At 37.9% G+C, this 20,165-nt stretch overlaps 1 protein-coding gene across 7 annotated transcripts in view; it reads left to right on the forward strand.

Annotated features, from left to right (window-relative positions):
- The first annotated feature begins 4 nt into the window (after positions 1-4).
- NOC3L (NOC3 like DNA replication regulator) overlaps positions 5-20,165 on the forward strand; it is a 45,548-nt gene continuing 25,387 nt past the window's right edge. For all 7 annotated transcript variants that reach the window (XR_010935852.1, XM_067709951.1, XM_067709949.1 and 4 more), the window contains exons 1-13: positions 5-166; positions 1,161-1,368; positions 2,814-2,946; positions 3,699-3,856; positions 4,440-4,493; positions 6,679-6,809; positions 9,753-9,914; positions 10,669-10,762; positions 12,953-13,128; positions 13,535-13,663; positions 17,060-17,191; positions 18,786-18,866; positions 19,199-19,299. Coding sequence is in view for 6 of the 7 variants with exons in the window: in XM_067709951.1 (XP_067566052.1) it covers positions 158-166; positions 1,161-1,368; positions 2,814-2,946; positions 3,699-3,856; positions 4,440-4,493; positions 6,679-6,809; positions 9,753-9,914; positions 10,669-10,762; positions 12,953-13,128; positions 13,535-13,663; positions 17,060-17,191; positions 18,786-18,866; positions 19,199-19,299 (1,568 nt within the window). In the remaining variant the exon portion in view is untranslated. The remainder of the gene's footprint in view (positions 167-1,160; positions 1,369-2,813; positions 2,947-3,698; positions 3,857-4,439; positions 4,494-6,678; positions 6,810-9,752; positions 9,915-10,668; positions 10,763-12,952; positions 13,129-13,534; positions 13,664-17,059; positions 17,192-18,785; positions 18,867-19,198; positions 19,300-20,165) is intronic.

The following is a 20,165-nucleotide window of genomic DNA, read 5'->3' on the forward strand; positions in this document are numbered from 1 at the left end:
CCCCCATTTCCGGCGGCGGAGGGTGGGAAGTGGCTAGGAGCCCCTTCCGGCTAGAGCAGTGACGCTGGTTTCGCACGTGTGTTTCTTCTTCGGAATTCCCGGATTACCCCTGCCCCTGGTGAATTGGTCGGGCCTGGGTTCCCCTGCAGATTAAAGGATGAAGGCGGTAAGTGTCCTTAGAAGCCCGGTCCCCGCGGCTTATGGCCCCTTTGGCTCACAGAGTCGCTCCCTGGTGCAGCCTTTCGGCGGTTCTCGCCCTTGTATGGGGGGTTGTGGCCTAGATTAGGGGGTCCCTCCTGGCTCTAAGTGCTGTCAGCGTCCCCGCCCTTAGACCTGGCTCCTTTTTCATCGCCCGGTGTGCGCGCTTGGCTTCAAGGGACCGCAGTGAGACTAGCACGGAGTCTTGAGTTCATACATAGGATGTCAGATTTGAAGGGTTCTACAAGACCATCTTCTGAACCCGTTATTTCACAGATGAGAAGCAGGGTCCTGCCTTCAATGAGCTTATGAGTTGTGGGACCTGAAATAAGTCCGTTTTTTCCTCCCTAAAGGGTAGGAGATAAAAAAGCGAGTAATTTCTGAGTGAGAGGTCACCAGCAAGAGAGTTGTAATCCACATACCCGAATTCAGTTTTGCTTTCCTTAGTTTAAGGGTCTTTGACAAATCACATAAACTCTTTAAGCCGTAGCTTCCCCAGTAATATGAGGATAACAGCTGTCGCTACTTGACTAGGCTGTTGGAGGTAATATGTTAGAGCACTTTGTAAACAAGTAAAGCGATATGTAAACGTCAGTTATTGTGAAATACAGCCAGCATTTTGCTCTTATTATGCCAAACTACAGGCGTTAAGCTAGCCTTGAATAACCGTTTACCACTAGCTTAGTGGTTCTTCACCTTTTTTGGAGTCTTAGACTCCTTTGAGCATCTGTGGATTCTGGTCACAGGAAGACCCTCCTGTTGAATAACTGATGATCTAGTGCCATTCTGTAGAATTAATGCCATAGTGTGGTTTTAGCTTTTATATCCAAGACCCATGGCTGTGAGACATTAAAATTGTGGAATTGGTCTAATGAAATTTTATAATCAATTCTCTTTAACCTGATTTTAAAAATAATTTAAATTTCTGGATATGCAGTGCTTCTTCTGTTGTTGTTTTCTAGAGAAGAAATAAAAAACAGGTCCCAAGCTTTCGGAAGTTGCTAAAAACTAGTAAAGTCAAACTTGAAAACAAGCTAAAAAACAAACAATTTAAACAACAAAGCACTCTCAAGAAGTACCGAAAAGAACAGAGGAAACTAAGACAAGCTGTAAAAGATGCTGTGTCTAAGAAACCTATTCCATTGGAGGACCCAAAGGAAAAACGACCAGGTAATTGTGAAAACATTCATGTGTTCCAGTTTCCATTGATTTGTTTTAAAATGTTCTTCATGGAATAACTTTCCTTTCTAGTAATCACTCTTCTTGTTCTCAGGTCTTCCTACAAGTAGGTAAGGATCGTAGTCCTATATGCTTTATCACAATTAGTATGAGAAAACATTTCAGTACAATATTCACAGTGAGAAAGAGCTAGACTCGCCTTTCAGTTTGTCTAGAAAGCAGATCTGAAGATACAATACATACTTGGGAAAACAGACTCAGAGTAGCAAATGTAAATAATTGTTGGGCATGCCAGTGCTGCCACTTTTCCGTTCACTGGCAGTTAGCTAAGGTAAGAACATTGCTTTTCTCTGGTGCATTCTTCACAGTATTGCTAAGTTTCACTTAGTTTTCTAAACTTCTGGCTTTCTTTTCACTTGGAAACTTGGAGTGAAATTAAGCTGTAATTGTCAGGGTTATTCTTTTGTAAACCTGTTCAAAAATTCCCAAGTACTCAAAAAACAGGTAAGGAATATGACCATTTTGAGTCAGACCAGTTTTTCTACAGGGTTACTCATACTTTCAGGGAATTCATATTTGGCTATATCTGACTATTCATTCTTCCCATGCCCATCTCATTCTCTTATCCTGACCTATTTAGTTTGATCCCTTGGCAACACGTTATTGTGATGTATAAAAGGTCATGGGACTGGAAGTCAGGAAACTTGAACTTTTCTCTTAATTTTGTTGCTTACTAGCAGTGTGGCCTTAGTCCGTCACTTAATCTCCAGGTACTTCATCTATTTAAAAAACAAAAATGCATTGGTTGAGTTAGATGTTTTTAAAGATCTATGTAAATTTCAGAAGAATTTAAAAAGCATGATGTGTTAGTAATTACATTTTAAAAATAGAAGCAAAAGATTTCTTCATTCTTATATGTTTAGCATCTAAATGAAGTCTCTCAGGCAGTTGGATATAAGAGTATAATGTTCAAGTGAAAGATCTGGGTTAGAGAGAATAGTTTTTGGAATTATCAACATGTAGATGGTAATCAAAGCCTTAGGCTTGGGTAAAATCACCATGGAGACTGTGTAGCATGAAAATAAGAGAACCTAGAACAGAATTTTAAGGAACCCAGCATTTAAGAACTGGGTGATCACAAATGTTCTGAAGGACATTGCAGAATGTGTGGACACACTTATTTTTTGGTTGTTACAGTGACCTAAGAATGCTCCTGGCATTTAGATTTCAGAGGTCAGAGATGCTGGCATTTTGCCTAGCCCAGGACACCCAAGTACAACAAAGAATTGTCCTGCCCAGCGTATCAGTAGTGCTCCCGTTTAGAAACACTGGGCTAAGGTGTTAGTAAAGCACATGCTTTTCCTATCATAGACACAAAAATGCAGCGTTCTACATTTCTAATACTTGTTTCTGATTTCTTGTTGTTGTTGGAACAGGTAAAAGGATTGAGAGGGAAGAGGAAGAAGAGGAGGAAGCCCTTCCTTTAGATATGATGGATGAAGATGACTTACAGTTAATGAAGGATTTAGGGCAAAGAGCGTCTTTTCTAACGAGAGATCTTTCTTCTAGGTAATACTTCATTTAGATTATAGTCATTCACATCCTTTCAGTGCTAAAAACTTGGTTCTGAATTTTACTTAGGTGGTTAGTGCAAGATGCTGCTCATCTCTGAACACAGTGTTTACAAAGAGTAAACCCTATTCAGTCTATTTCCTAAATAAGGTTAGTTCATAAATAAAACAAGCTGATTTTATTTAGTGTATATCTTTATTTCTTTTGAGTTTGAATAGTGAAGTGGAGTGAATGGGTGAAGTATGCTGTTCTTTGTTTGAGGCAGAGCAGTCCTGAGTTCTTTATGGCCATGTTACACATGCCTCGGTCCTTGTTACCCTATTAGGTACATATTATTCCCTTTTACAGAGAGGAAACTAATGCTTTCCCATTGTCACAAGTAGTGGATCTGAAATTTAAACTTAGATACTTCTAAGTCAAAAGTCCATGCTATGTTGTGACAGTTTTGGGGAAAGTAAAATAGCATGATGTCACCCTTGGCTCTGTGGAATATTCTTCAAAGAAAAATCTGCTGTAACTTTCACCTTGTTTTGCCTCTAAAGGGAAAACTAAGTGTAGCCATAGTTTGGGTCTTTATGGTTGGCCATACAATTCATTTATTCATTTACTGTACAAATGCCTGGTCTAGATGCTAATATCTACATGCTTATTAAAGGTTTGGTTAGTGGTTTATTTTTCTGTGCTTTTAAAATGATAGGTCTCTAGGTTCTTTTTTAAATATATTAAAACTAAATTTTTTTTTCTTGTAGTGAGCCTGTTCACGCCAGGAAGCGGAAGCATGAGCATGTTATAGATAAATATGAAAAAATACCAAGAACTCTGCAAACTGCACCAGAGAAGGAACTGATTCACTTACTTCCTATTAAAGATAAAAGTGGTATAATCCCACAGACGAGAGAGAAACCAGGTGATCAGCCCATGTATTAGTTAAAATTTTAGTTCCTTACTAATAATCACGTTCAAAATTTTTTCATTCAATATTTATTTTAACTTTTACCCATATTTACAAAAGGGGATAGCTACAGTTAGTCATAGAGCAAACTTGATGATTTTGGCTGGAAATACAGATGGTTATCTCAGGTGCCCATTGTACTATGAGTACAGCTGAAGCCACAAGGTTAAGGTGATTCTTTTCAGAGTATTTCATTCTGTTGTTTCTAAAATTAGAGCATATTAGTCATCCTTTTTTAGCCTTTTTTTCCTTACATGTATTTTTTGTGAAATAAAACGCACACAAAAGTCTAGAAATCAAAGATGTGAAGGTAGGTGGTTTATCACCAAAAGCATACCCATAAAACTACCATCTGGGCAAGAAGGAAGTACTGCCAGCACCCAGAAACTTCCCTATACTCCCCTAAATCACTAATTGCTCCCTCCTGACAAAAGTAACTATTTTCCTGAGTTTTATGGTAATCACTTCCCTGGTTTTCCTTGTGGTTTTACCACTTATGTATATTATCACACTTTTAATATGCATATTTTCCATATAGTTATTGACAGTAACCAAGATGAAGAGGATCAAGAAGAGATGGAACCTGAAGAAGGTAATGGGATGCATCTTTCTAGTTACTAAATTGTTAATTGAGAATTACATTTTTTTACTTAATAGTGAATTAATTTTACATAAAATCTGGAATGTGCATTTTGGAGTACTGGTCATTTCAAGCTCATTTCGAACATTTTCCCACATTTTGAAAGTCTTACTTTGTGTAACTTGAGTCTTTTAAAAAAAAAAAAATTATTTTTTATTTAATTTTGGCTGTGTTGGGTCTTTGTTGCTGCACACGGGTTTTCTCTAGTTGTGGCGAGTGGGGGCTACTCTTTGTTGTGGTGCGTGGGCTTCTCATTACAGTGGCTTCTCATTGTGGAGCATGGGCTCTAGGCGCACAGGCTTCAGTAGTTGTGGCATGTGGGCTCAGTAGTTGTGGCTCATGGGCTCTAGAGTGCAGACTCAGTAGCTGTGGTGCACGGCCTTAGTTGCTCCGCAGCACGTGGGATCTTCCCAGACCAGGGCTCGAACACGTGTCCCCTGCATTGGCAGGTGGATTCTCAACCACTGCACCACCAGGGAAGCCCTGTAATTTGATTTTTTGTTGCTTTTATTATGGAAAATTTTATTCAGTTATGTTTGTGATGTCTAGGTATGCATGAAGAATCTTATAAATTGTTACTGTTTTGAATTCTTTTTAATTGTAAAGAAGGACCTACCTACAAATAACTGTTCACTTTTTAGCTTAAATTGTAAAAACGATTCTGTGGTACAAAATTATTTTGGTTCTTTCTTAGACCAATTATACTTCATGTATGTCTGCTTTACATAACTAAATGTGGGTTCTAAGAGCTAGAACAGTTCTAATCAAAGTTAAACTGAAAGAACGTATTTTATTTATTTTTTAAAATAAATTTATTTATTTAATTTATATATTTTTGGCTGCGTTGGGTCTTCATTGCTGCATGTGGGCTTTCTCTAGTTGCGGCGAGCGGGGGCTACTCCTCATTGCGGTGCACCGGCTTCTCACTGCGGTGGTTTCTCTTGTTGCGGAGCACGGGCTCTAGGCATGCGGGCTTCAGTAGTTGTGGCTCTCAGGCTCTAGAGCACAGGCTCAGTAGTTGTGGCACACAGACTTAGTTGCTCCGCAGCATGTGGGATCTTCCTGGACCAGGCCTCGAACCCATGTTCTTTGCATTGACAGGCAGATTCTTAACCACTGCACCACCAGGGAAGCCCTGAACGTATTTTATTGTTTGAAACTATATTGGTTTGGAATTTGTGATAGAACAAGCTGGTTAAATTTTACTTTCTCTTAGCAAACCATATTAGTGTAAATGAGATTACAGGACAACTGTTAACTGTTTTTAGGCATCCTTCATCAGCTCATTACAGATTATGCTTGTGTGTTTATTAAATCTAATTCCCTGTGAATTTCTTAAGGTGGATGTATTTTTGTGTAGCTCAAAGGACTATAGAGTTGAAAATAAAGGAGCATGTACTTTTAAAAAAACTAAATGAGATTGCTCTTTCCCTTAATTAGTATGAATTATTGTGGGTTTATTAGCACAGTAGTTAAAAATGTGAACTCTTAAGTCAGACTGCCTGGGTTTGAATCCCATTTCTGCCAGGGATATGAGCTTAGGCAAGTTACTTTCTCTTTGCCTCAGTGTATCTACAGAATTGGGTTAATGATAGTACTTGCCTCATGTGATTGTTGAGAGGGTGATATGTAGTAATCTTGGCCCATGGCAAGTGCTTGATAAAAGTTAGCTATCATGATTATTTGTTTTTTATAAATTTATTTATTTTATTTATTATTTTTGGCTGTGTTGGGTCTTCGTTGCTGTGCACGGGCTTTCTCTAGTTGCATGGAGCGGGACCTACTCTTCGTTGTGGTGCATGGGCTTATTGTGGTGGCTTGTCTTGTTGCGGAGCACAGGCTCTAGGCACGCGGGCTCAGTAGTTGCATCACGTGGGCTCAGTAGTTGTGGCTCGTGGGCTCTAGAGCACAGGCTCAGTAGTTGTGGTGCATGGACTTATTGCTCTGCAGCACGTGGGATCTTCCCAGATCAGGGCTCGAACCTGTGTCCCCGGCATTGGCAGGCGGGTTCTTAACCACAGCACCACCAGGGAAGTCCCGATTATTTGTTACTACAAGAAAATTATTTTATTAATTAAGGTTCTTGGATACTTGTAAATAAAGACATGTTTAAGAGGGGAAACCTAATCTGTTTCAGAGATCATTGAAGAACCCATTAAAGAGCTGACGTTAGAAGAACATTTAATTGAGAGGAAGAAGAAACTACAGGAGAAGAAAATGCGTATCGCAGCCTTGGCATCTGCCATATTATCAGATCCAGAAAGTAATGTAAGTATAATTAATTTCCTTAGGCTCTTCATATTATATCGTGTATCAGTCTAATCTTTTAATATTCTTTTGTTAGCTGTATGCACACACAGAAAGGAAGAGCATTAACAAAATGTAGTAGCTGAGTTAGAATAAGAGTACACAGGACCTTAGCCTAATCCAAATCTGTAGTCTTAGAAGAGTTACTTAAACATTCTGAGTCTTACTTTCTTCATCTCTAAATGAAGATATTGGACTTAATGTTGTAACTCTAAAAGTGGTTAAGTGTAAAAATTAACAGTACTAGGGAGGAGGAACCAACTTGCAAGTTGCTTGACTGATCTGCAGAGTTATTAAGGAAGGTGGTACACAAAAGCCAGTGAGATTAGTTCAGGAATAATTGTAAGTGGAAAAATTTTTTTCTTTAAATTTATTTACTTATTTATTTTTGGCTGCATTGGGTCTTCGTTGCTGTGCGTGGGCTTTCTCTAGCTGCAGCGAGTGGGGACTACTCTTCATTGCGGTGTGCAGGCTTCTCATTACGGTGGCTTCTCTTGTGGAGCACGGGCTCTACACGCGCGGGCTTCAGTAGTTGTGGTACGTGGGCTCAGTAGCTCCGTGGCACGTGGGATCTTCCCAGACCAGGGCTTGAACCCGTGTCCCCTGCATTGGCAGGCGGATTCATAACCACTGTGCCACCAGGGAAGTCCGGAAAAAGTCTATCTGTTTTAAATAAAGTAGACTGAAGAGTTATAATGAATTATCAGTGAGCCATGGGCATGGGGGTAAAGGTGGTGATAGTTATAACATGTGGGCTCAAGAAACCTGAGGTTCAGTCTTGGCTCTTTTTTTTTGGCGGTACGCGGGCCTCTCACTGTTGTGGCCTCTCCTGTTGTGGAGCACAGGCTCTGGACCTGCAGGCTCAGCAGCCATGGCTCACAGGCCTAGCTGCTCCGCGGCATGTGGGATCTTCCCAGACTGGGGCACGAACCTGTTTCCCCTGCATCGGCAGGCAGACTCTCAACCACTGCGCCACCAGGGAAGCCCCTTGGCTCTTTTAAGTACTATCTGTTAGACTTTGGGAAAGTCGTTTTACCCAAGCTCATTTTCTTCATCTCTAAAAAGAGGATGGTACTTTTTTGTTTTTTGGCTGCGCTACGCAGCATGTGGGATCTTAGTTCCCCAACCAGGGATCGAACCTGTGCCCCTGCAGTGCAAGTGTGGAGTCTTAACCACTGGACTGCCAGGGAAATCCAGATGGTACCTATTTTAAAACTGTTGTGAGGATTAAATGATAAAATATACATGAAGTCATTTAAGGGGTACTATTCGTTTTAGCTTGGTGTCCCCAGCATCCTACTGTGATGAGTATTTGTTTATTGAATGATAAAATAGATTATTTACATTTATAGAAAAAAATTCATATGGGTATGCTTTGCTGTAGTACTTGTCCTTTTCTAATAAAGTGAGGGGAAAGGTCTGGAGCAGAATTGGGGAGGGGAATTTGGAATATTTCTCACCAGTATGATCTCATATAATCAGTATAAAGCCATAGAGACAAGAGCTCTTGATCTCATTTTACAGTTGAAAAATTAAGGCTTACAAATTCAAGTTGTTTCATATTTTAATAGCTACTAGATTGGAACCCAGGTCTTCTAACTCTGGATCCTCATGCTCATTTCATACAAGTTAGGGTTGCAAATAGGTGGTGGCGTATTTGTCCTCTCACCACTATATGGCAAACATTTTTGACCAACCAGCGTATTCTGAAGATAGCAGAGCACTCCAGCAGGCAGTGGTAGTTCATCCAGTCAAGCACATTTGTTGAAATCAGCTTTTCACTTCTTCATCACATAATACAAATCATCTTTCTATGATCTTGTTGAAACTAAATGTGGATACATTATATTTAATTCCTGATTAGTTCATGTATAGGTGAATAATATACTTGATTGATGTATGTAACATTTTAATATATTTCAAAAAGTGTTTTTAGGGAAATATAGGACACACATGTTTTAGGAAAACCCAGTGCCATTTGCAGCAACATGGATGGACCTAGAGATTATCAGACTAAGTGAAGTAAGTCAGACAGAGAAAGACAAATATATGATATCACTTATGTGTGGAATCTAAAAAAATGATACAAATGACCTTATTTTAAAAATAGAAGTAGACTCAGTCATAGAAAACAAACTTACGGTTACCAAAGGGGAAAGGGGCAGGGGAGAGATAAATTAGGAATTTGGAATTAACAGGTATAGATTACGGTATATAAAGTAGATAAACAACAAGGACCTGTATAGCACAGGGAACTGTGTCAGTATCTTGTAATAACCTATAATGAAAAAGAATCTGAAAAAGAATATATGTTTTTATATATATATAAAACTGAATCACTTTGCTGTACACTTGAAACATTGTAAATCAACTATACTTCAATTAAAAAAAGTAGCATCGGGCTTCCCTGGTGGTGCAGTGGTTGAGAGTCTGCCTGCCGATGCAGGGGGCGCGGGTTTGTGCCCCGGTCCAGGAGGATCCCACATGCCACGGAGCGGCTAGGCCTGTGAGCCATGGCCGCTGAGCCTGCGCGTCCGGAGCCTCCACAACGGGAGAGGCCACAACAGTGAGAGGCCTGCGTATCGCAAAAAAAAAAAAAAAAAAAAGTAGCATCATAAATAGAAAACCTAATAAAAAAAGAATTTCTAAAAAATAAATAGATTAATAAATTTATACTTTTTAAATTATATTTTTTCTAACTGCTTATTTAACAAAAATATGATGAACTTATAGCTTTAGTGATATATCTTTTGTAAATGTGAGCAGTGTCTGTAGTTGTGTGTGGCTGTACTAGACTGTGAGCCATTGTGTGAATTCCACTTATTGTGCCAGATGTGAGGCTGTTGTCTTTTGTTTATAATTGTCTTGCCATTTCTCTAGCCATATAAGGTATTTCTTTAACAGATTAAAAAATTGAAAGAATTACGTTCCATGCTGATGGAACAGGATCCTGACGTGGCTGTTACTGTTCGAAAGCTGGTGATAGTTTCTCTGATGGAGTTATTTAAAGACATTACTCCTTCTTATAAAATACGACCCCTAACAGAGGCAGAAAAATCTACCAAGGTAATGCTGGATATAATTTTTTTTTAACATCTTTATTGGAGTATAATTGCTTTACAATGTTGTGTTAGTTTCTGCTGTATAACAGAATGAATCAGCTATATGCATACATATATCCCTGTATCTCCTCCCTTTTGTGTCTTCCTCCCACCCTCCCTATCCCACCCCTCTAGGTGGTCACAAAGCACTGAGCTGACCTCCCTGTACTATGCAGCTGCTTCCCACTACCTATCTATTTTACATTTGGTAGTGTGTATATGTCAATGCTACTCTCTCACTTCATCCCAGCTTACCCTTCCCCCTCCCTGTGTCCTCAAGTCCATTCTCTACATCTGCGTCTTTATTCCTGTCCTGCCCCTAGGTTCATCAGAACCTTTTTTTTTTAGATTCCATATATTTGTGTTAGCATACGGTATTTGTTTTTCTCTTTCTGATTTACTTCACTCTGTATGACAGACTCTGGGTCCATCCACCTCACTACAAATAACTCAATTTCGTTTCTTTTTATGGCTGAATATATTCCATTGTATATATGTGCCACATCTTTATCCATTCATCTGTTGATGGACACTTAGGTTGCTTCCATGTCCTGGCTATTGTAAATAGTAATGCTGGATATAATTACTACACAAAATAAGCTGAAAATTTTGCATAGCTAGAGATGGGAGAAATAGTGGGGACACTCATATTTTGTGGTAATTTAAAAATGGATTTCAGTATTTTGATTTAAGGAAATAATCTTTTTTGGTCTTTTTAGATCCGCAAAGAAACCCAGAAGTTAAGAGAATTTGAAGAAGGCCTGGTTAGCCAATATAAATTTTACTTGGAAAATCTGGAGCAAATAGTTAAAGGTATATTAAAAATATCTTAAAAGTATGTAACACACTTAGCTTTGATCAGGAATGTGAATTCTATATTCTGTCCTGTGTGTTTAGAGTCATGTAGCGTATGGTCAGGAGCAGAGTCTATAGAGTCAGACTTCCTGGGTTCAAATTCTGGTTCACCACCTATGTGGTGGGCAAAGGACTTAATCTCTCTGTGCCTCAGTTTTTCCTGTCTATAAAATGGGAATAAGGATAGTACTTTACCTCATAGGATTGTTGTGAGTGGTGAATTAATTTATAGATATAAAGTAGAATTATAGTGCCTATACTAGGCACTGTGCTTTATCAGCTATCAGTATTAGTATTATTGTTGCTGCAGTTCTTTACCTAGTAAGTAGTTGTATGTTTCTTGAATTCATGAATGGCTGGAATTTATTCTGCTGGGTTTTTTTGAGGGTTTTTTTTCTACATCTTTATTGGAGTATAATTGCTTTACAGTGTTGTGTTAGTTTCTGGTATATAATAAAGTGAATCATCTTTATGCATACGTATACCCCCATATCCCCTCCCTCTTGTGTCTCCCTCCCACCCTCCTTAATCCCACCCCTCTAGATGGTTGCAAAGGACCGAGCTGATCTCCCTGTGCCATGCAGCTGCTTCCCACTAGCTATCTATTTTGCATTTGGTAGATGAACTTAAGGGCAGGACAGGAATAAAGACACAGACATAGACAGTGGACTTGAGGACAAGGGGAGGGGGAAGGGTAGGCTGGGACAAAGCGAGAGAATTTAGCACTGACACATATATTCTACTGGTTTTTATTTGAAGGGGGTAGTCAGGGGAGAAAGATAATGTGAACTGGTTGTAGTGAGTGCCTTGAAAATGGGCTTAACATTATCGGGATGATAAACTCTTCTGTCAAACCCTGTTCTCTTTCTCTTCGTTCAGAAGAGGAAGGACATGGGAGGCATTCAGGCATGAATGGGGAAGAGATTTCATTGCCAAGGCGAGGTGCTTTCACCTGACTCACTTGGGCTCCTTTACTCAGTGCTGGGTCTAAGGATCACCCAGCTGCTAGCTCAGCTGCAGCAGAGCTACTTAATCTGTCGGCCCAGTAATGACATGGAGGTGGGATGGGTGGCATGGGCATTGCTTCTGTGCTCTGGCATCCCGACTGGAACCTACATACTAGTATTTATTTATTTACCTACTTGATCTACCTGTCTGTCTATTAGAATGTCTTCAAGATTCATCCTTGCTGTAGCATGTGTCAATATTATCTTCCCTTTTTAAGGCTGAATAATATCCCATTGTATGTGTACACTACATTTTGTGTATCCATTCACCCATCCATTATGAAGTCTTGTCAGTTTTAAGTAAATAGAAGGTATCATTCTTACTTACGGTGAATACAGTCTGAGGAAAAATCACATATATGAGAAGCAAGTTTAAAACAGGCACTAGGGAATTCCCTGGCTGTCCAGTGGTTAGGACTCCATGCTTCCACTGCAGGGGACATGGGTTCTATCCCTGGTTGGGGAACTAAGATCCCGCATGCTGCGTGGCACAGCCAAAAAAACCAAAATAAATAATAAAATAAAATAAAATGAAGCCAAGGCACTGTCTTCTATATTGTCTTTCACATCTCTGGTTGTGTATGATGTAGGAGGAGGTCTTGAACCTACTCTAGAAAAAAAATCAGCGTATTTTCATATCCTCACATTCAAGATACTGTGTTACAGTAACAGAATATGTATGTAGAAGTTTCTAGAAAAGAGGTACTGTGAATCATTAATTATTTTGAAGGAGAAATTAAACTTTTTTGGACCTCCTGGGTAAAGATACCACAGTGAGCATCAGCAAGAAGCCAGGGGAAGTGATGCTTATGGAAAGCCAAGATTCTTGTAATTGTGGTTAGTCAGAGGGTGGATGATGGTAGGCAGATTTTAATGGTAACATCTGTACTTGTGTCTAAGCGTAGACAAGGATGATGGTAGGCAAATTTAACGGTAACATCTGTACTTGTGTCTAAGTGTAGAGAAGGATCATGGTAGGCAAATTTAACGGTAACATCTGTACTTGTGTCTGAGTGTAGCCAGCTCATACTTAAGAAGTCACATGGTATGTTGATTTTTCATATTACTGCTTATTACTGTAAAACAAACTAATTGAAATTTTAGCCAATGAATAAAGTAACTACAGTTATCTCTTGATTAGACTGGAAGCAAAGGAAGCTGAAGAAAAGTAACGTGGTTTCCTTAAAGGCCTACAAGGGACTGGCAGAGGTGGCTGTGAAGAGCCTGTGTGAGCTGCTGGTGGCCCTGCCTCATTTCAACTTTCACAACAACATCATTGTACTGATTGTCCCTCTCATGAATGACATGTCAAAATTGGTGGGTTGCTTTTGTTGCTGTTGTCCTTAACAGAAAATCATAGACGATGTGATTATTTTTTTTCCTCCCAAAATTCTTTTGGCGCTATTATTTTTTGCTAAAATTGGGTCCTTTGTTAAATACTGTCTCTTCAAGAAAATTGTTTGAATGTAAGCTTGGTGAAGTGGTTCTGAATAGGAGGTGGTTTTGCCCTCCTCTTCAGGCTGTGTTTGCACACATTTTGATTGTCATGACTATGGTGATGGAGGATTGTTGCTGCTGGCTTCTGGTGGATAAAGGTCAGGGAGGCTTCTAAGCATCCTCCAATGCACAGGACAGGGCCCCACAACAACGGATTATCTGGCCCCAAATGTCAGTACTGCTGAGGCTGAGAAACACTGGTTTAGTGTAACATTTTATTTTTCAGGTATCTGAAATGTGTTGTGAAGCAGTAAAGAAACTCTTTAAACAAGATAAATTAGGCCAAGCATCACTCGGTGTAATTAAAGTGATTTCTGGTTTTGTGAAAGGCAGAAATTATGAAGTTAGGCCAGAGGTAAGCCTTTTTTTTCTCACTTTATATTGTGTTTGCTTTTAAATTACGAAGTTAATTTTCAGTTGTTATGAGGAATTTATTTTTTATAGATGTGTAAAGTATAAAGTGAAAGTGCTCCCCAGAAGTAACCAGTCATAACAGTTCGGCGTGTATCCTTCTAGATGTTTTTGTATGCAGATAGAGACATACTTTGTATTTTAAAATTAAAAAAATGGGTTTATATTTTGGAAACTATTCTGGAGCTGTTTTCATTTAATGTATTGTGGACTAATGTATAGGGCTATCTATCCCATTCTTTTTAACAAGTTTGCTGTAGTATTCCATTATGTGAATAATATATAGTCCCTACTTGATGGATGGCTGAGTTGTTTCTAGATTTTTGCTGTTACAGTCAGCATGGAAAAGAATGTTTGGGCCACATTGTTTTTTCACACTTGTGTGAGTATTCTGTGAGTTAAATTTCTAAAGTGTGGATGCTGGATCCAACAGTATACACATTTAAATATTTGAGAGCTAATGCCAAATTGTCCTCCAAAAACATTTGATCACTTGTGTTCCCGCTAGTGATAGGAGTGTCATTTCCCCACAACCTACCCAGTGTTGAATATTTTTACTCTTTAATCTTTGTTAGTCTGATAGGTAAAAAATTACATAAATTAATGTATATTATTTTGTTTACACATTTTTATTAGTGAGGTTTTACTTCCTTTCATACATTTATTAGTCATTTGAATTTTTTGCCTGTTTGTATTGTTTGCCAGTTTTTCTCCTCAGGTATTTGACTTTCTTAAAGACATGTAATAATTTTTAAAATGTGCATATATTTGAATAAATATGAGCCATGTACTGGGCACTGTTCTAGGTCCTGGGGATAAAGTGGTGAACAAAAGAAACAAAAGCTCTGTGTGTTTGTTGAGCTTAAGTTACATAGTAAGGATATTAAGTCTCTGTTATATAAGTTGCAAATATTTATTTGTTGCTCTGTCCTTTAATTTTGTGTTGTCTTTTTGCTTTATAGAAATTTTGCATTTTAATTACTTATTTTACAGAATTGATTTTTTTATATTCAAGAATATCAAGTATCTTGCCATTTTCTTTTATGTTCTTAAGTGAAGTTTTATAGTTTTCTTCATTTGGGTCTTAGATATTTTCATTAATTTTTAGTCATATAGTTTTGATTGTTAAGCTGATTTTTTTTTTTTTACTGTTTTATTTCCTAATTTTGAAGTCTTCTTCCTTTGCCGTCAAATTCTTTTCATCCCTTATAGCTGATAACTTTAGTTGAACTGCTAACATTACAAATATTGGGCTTAAGTATTATTCAGAATTTTAGAGTAATCAGGGAATAAGGCTTGAACATGAAATTGGCCATAGGGAAACACTTTCATTTTAATGATGCTAGAATATAAACTGCTTTCTTTACTTTCTTGGTATTTATTTATTTGCTTGGTATATATATATACTTTGTATAGTAATGTGATTTTTTTAAGGTGTACAATGTGATGATTTAATCTATGTATACACTGTGAAATGATTACTGCAATCAAGTTAATTAACACATCCATCACCTCTCATAGTTACCTTTTTTGTGTGGTGAGAATACTTAAGATCTACTCTCTTAGCAAATTTCAGGTCTATGATACAGTATTATTACCCAGAACTTATTCACCTTATAACTGAAAGTTTGTATCCTTTGACCAGGATTTCCTCATTTCCTCCATTCCCTGGCAAGCACCACTCTACTCTCTGGTTCTGTGGGTGTGACTTTTTGAGATCATACAGTATTGATCTTTCTGTGTCTGGCTCATTTCACTTAGCATGATGTCCTGCAGGTTCATCCATGTTATCAGAGATGACAGGACCCTCTTTTTAAGGCTGAATAACATTCCGTTGTATGTATATCCCACATTTGCTTTATTCCGGCGGGCACGTAGATTGGTTCCATATCTTGGCTTTTGTGAACAGTGCTGCAGTGAACATGGGTGTGCAGATATCTCTTTGAGATACTGATTTCATTTCCTTTGGATATATACCCAGAAGGGGGATTGCTGGACCATATGATAATTGTATCTTTAATTTTTTGAGGAGCCTCCATACTGTTCCATAATGGCTGTGTCAATTTACATTCCCACCAAGAGTGTACAAGGGTTCCCTTTTCTTCACAGCCTCACTAACACTTGTTATTTCTTGTCTTTTTCATAATAGCCATTCTGATAGGTGTGAGGTGGTATCTCACTGTGGTTATGGTTTGCATGTCCATGATGATTAGTGCTGTTGAGCATCTTTTCATTTACCTGTTGGTCATTTGTTGTTTGTCTTCTTTGGAAAAAATGTGTTTTTAGATCCCTTGTTCTTTTTCAAATCAGGTTGTTTTTTGCTGTGAGTTGTTTGAGTTCTTTAGTATTTTGGATATTACCCCTTATCACATACATGATTTGCAGATATTTTCTGCACTTCATGTTCAGTGTTTATGCTTTTAGTTCTTCCTTGTTTTCATTACATGCTTTAAATGAAGTTCTCAGCTTTCTTCCAAATGTACATATTGGAACCTCAGAAGAATACAAACCTGTAGTTCTTTTTTTCTCCAAGAATGCTGCTGTGACTGCAGGTCAGTAGAGTGGTTTCTTCCCCAGAAAACATAGGATTTTAAACCCCTTTTGTCTTTGTGTTTGGATGGTTGCTGTAGCACACAGTACATCAGTTTCTAAATTAGTTTCTGAACTTTTTTGAATGGCTTAAGGCAATAGTACATGTGGTCCCTGGACCAGCATCAGCTGGATTAGAAATACAAATTCTGGGGCCCCGCTGCAGACCCGCTGAATCAGAAGCTCTGGGGATGGGGTCTAGCTTTTTGTGCTTTAACAAGCCCTCCAGGTGATTGTGATGTTTGCTAAAGTTGGAGACCCACTGGCCTGAAGAAAAGTAAGTTGTCTTAATAACACTAGTCTTCATTTTTTTTTGTTGGGAAAAAAAGATTAGAACTGTTAACTGCAAAACTGAATCTGGTTTGGGAATTTAAAGCTGGTTTAGAAATGTCTAATAAATATCGTCTTCTCCCATACTGGTCCAAACCTTTTCCTGACCTGTCTACTCTTTGTAATCCTATCTACCAGTGCCAGGTAGTGTTCTCTCTTCCTTGTTCTTATTCCACTGCAAAGTAGTATTATGTGTATTTAGCCAAATACTAGTGTCCTTTCATAGACAAAATTTACTGAATACGTTTAACAAAAAGATAATAGAACTTTGTGTAAAATGTGATAAAAGATGTTTCAAAGTTTTTTGTATTTTGGGTTTTTTTGGCATGAAGGAAGAACACTGTTGAATGCTTATTCTGTTTAAAGTATTTGAGGGCAATATAAATATTAAGCTGTGTATTTGTGTTTTCTTCAATACTAGATGTTAAAAACATTCTTGTGCCTAAGGATCAAAGAAGTAGAAGTGAAAAAAGATACAGAGGATATTAATAAACAAAAAAAGTTCATGACTTTCAAGGAAAAGAGAAAAACTCTATCAAGAATGCAGAGAAAGGTTTGATTGATTTCCTTTGTTGTTTTAATTGATTTTAGATTAAAATCATAATATAGGCACAGGTAAAAATCATAGTTAAGATATAAATATTTTTAAATCTGATATTTAGAGAATTTTATTTTCTCCAGTTATTGCAAAGAAATGTTTTATTAAATCAACTTAAACAGATAGTTCATTAGCAAAGAGAGCAGTAGATGAAAAGGTTTTCTTGCCGTGCTGGCTTTTTTTTTTTTTTTTGGCCACACCGCACCACTCGGCATGTGGGCTCTTAGTTCCCCAACCAGGGATCTAACCTGTGCTCCTTGTGTTGGAAGCACGGAGTCTTAACCACTGGACCACCAGGGAAGTCCCCATGCTGGCTTAGATTCATCGTGATAACACAGATTCCTTCCTTAACAGAAAGGATGCATTCATGTGAAGTTGGCAACAAAGTAGGTTTTAGTCGAATCTACTTTCTCTGTTGGTTTGTATTTGAAAACTAGGTTGAAATTCCAGGCTTTTGTTTATTTACTATGAGACTTTGGAAACATTTTTTTAATATTCTGAGAAACGGAGCTAAAAATAGCACCTACCTTGCAGGGTGATTGTGTAGTTTAAATATGATGACATAGGAAAAGCACTTAGAGTGTGCAGTGCTGGGCACACTTTATACACATTAGTTACCACCACCACCATTATTATGATCACTTCTCAAAACATTTCTAAACAGTTTATTAGGGTTATCAAATGGGTTATAAAAACAAAGGAAAAAATAATTTCCAGGGAGATCCATCTTTGAATGTGTCTAATAAATTTTGAAAATAAGCCAGGAATATCAAAATAGACTTAATGATTGTTAACAAATGAAGGTAAATATTTAAATTATTTATACCATACCATCCTCATATACGTTGGATGTGCCTGTTAGGAACAGCATGTATGTGGCTAGTGGGGAAGCAAAGGCCCAATAAGCAGCTCTTTAACAGCTTCATGTGAGGGAAGGAAACGCCATTCCTCAGTCAGTCCCCAGTGTCTCAGGCAGCTTAGCAACCATTGTTTGCTGCTCTAACAGCATAAGGGAGTGGAAAAAAGTTGGTTTTCCGTTGAATTTCTGTATGTATAGTATCTGATTTTATGCATTGTATGTAAATGAGTTTGGGAAGCATTGTTGATGACTGGTTTCCACATTATAGATGATTAAACAATAAGAATTATTTCTGGGCTCAGCATGTCCTTCCTTCCTTTCTTTCTTTTTTTGAAAAAATTTAAATTACAGAAAACTACAGAGAGTAGTATAATAGCCCATGTATTTACCATTCTGATTGAGCAAATATTAATATACTTCAGTTTCTTTCTTGAAAAGAAAGAAACCATTGGTGGTAGAGTTGGAGTCCCTCTGTCCCTTCTCCAGTCCCATCCTTCTCCCGTCCTCCAAGGAGGCAGCCACTGCCATAAATTTGGGTTATGGATGCTTCTTATCCATTTTTCTATTTTTGCTTATATTTGTAGACAGTCTGTGGTATTATTGTGTGTGTTTCATAATATTGGCATAATGCCTCTCTGAAGGTAGCTTTTTCATTCAGTGGTATACTCTTTTTTTAAAATCTATTTTCAGTGGAAGAAAGCAGAAGAGAAACTAGAGAGAGAGCTTCGGGAGGCAGAAGCTTCGGAGAGTACTGAGAAAAAACTTAAACTGGTAGGCAGTTTCACGTTTTCTCATGCTTTTAAAATGTTTTGTTAAATGATTTCAACTAGAGATTGATTGCTTCAACTTGTGGTTGTATGACTTTGGTTTATTTCATGAGGCTTAGATACATGATGTATAAGAAATGATAAATGTGATTGATGATGCTAGTTTTAGGAAATCACAGGATGTGTATCTTCATTCTGCTTTGTTGAAGCTCTTAAGATTGAATAGTGGGGAGTGATGGGAAAGCACAGAAAAGGTTGGGTTTTGAAAGCTGTAGTTGTGGTAACTCGGGAGAAAGTATACTAGGTTATACTGAAGTCATTTTGTCTGTTCTGCAGCACACGGAGACTCTGAATATTGTGTTTGTGACCTACTTTAGAATATTGAAGAAGGCCCAGAGGTCACCTCTCCTGCCAGCAGTTCTGGAAGGTCTTGCCAAGTAAGGGCTGTGTAGGTTGAAGCCTTTTAGATTCTTTCTAAATCAATAAGACCGAGGTAACCATGAATTTTAAACAGGGTTCACTAATGATGACCCGGTGTCCTTCTTAGTTCTCATTCCTTTTTTATTTGTCACCAGCTTTTCCTTGGAACTGTTCATAACACTGCACTTTTTTGGTTTTCTCATCTCAAACCTTTTATTTTAAAAATCTCCTTCGCTAACTCTTTCCTCCTACTTATTACTTAGTTCTCGCTGTCCCTAGGGTTCGTCCCTCAGTTCTGCTTTCCTTCTGTTCTGTAGTCAGTTTTTAGTCTTGCATAATCTGTTCCTCTTAAGATAGGTCTTCTTGTATTCTGTCAACACTAATGAACCTACTGGGGGATGTGAGCCAGAATAATGGTTGTCAGGATAGTTTTCTACAATTATTTGAGGTATTGTCCTGTAGAACAGTGCTATCCAATAGAAACATAGTGTGAACTACATATGAAATTTAAAATTTTCTGTTAACCACATTGGAAAGGAAAAAGAAACATGAAATTAACTTAAATATATTTTGTTGAACTCATTTTATCTAAAATATTATTTTGACATACATTAATGTCAAAACAATGAGATTAAACATTAGTGAGATATTTGGCATGGCTTTTTTCATACTGTATCTTCTAAAAGTCATATATGTTTTACATTATAGCACATCATCTCAGTTTGGACTAGCCACATTTCAAATCCCTAATGGCCAGTGGCTGCGTTGGACAGCACAGCTTTAGAAATAGGACTAATGTCTGGAAGATAGAGAAAAGGCAAATTTGGTTCAATGTAGAAGAAATTACTTTCTAATGACTGTAGCTATTTGGTGATGAGATGCT

This window comes from Pseudorca crassidens, chromosome 16, assembly GCF_039906515.1.
Source record: "Pseudorca crassidens isolate mPseCra1 chromosome 16, mPseCra1.hap1, whole genome shotgun sequence".
NCBI classification, from domain to species: domain Eukaryota; kingdom Metazoa; phylum Chordata; class Mammalia; order Artiodactyla; family Delphinidae; genus Pseudorca; species Pseudorca crassidens.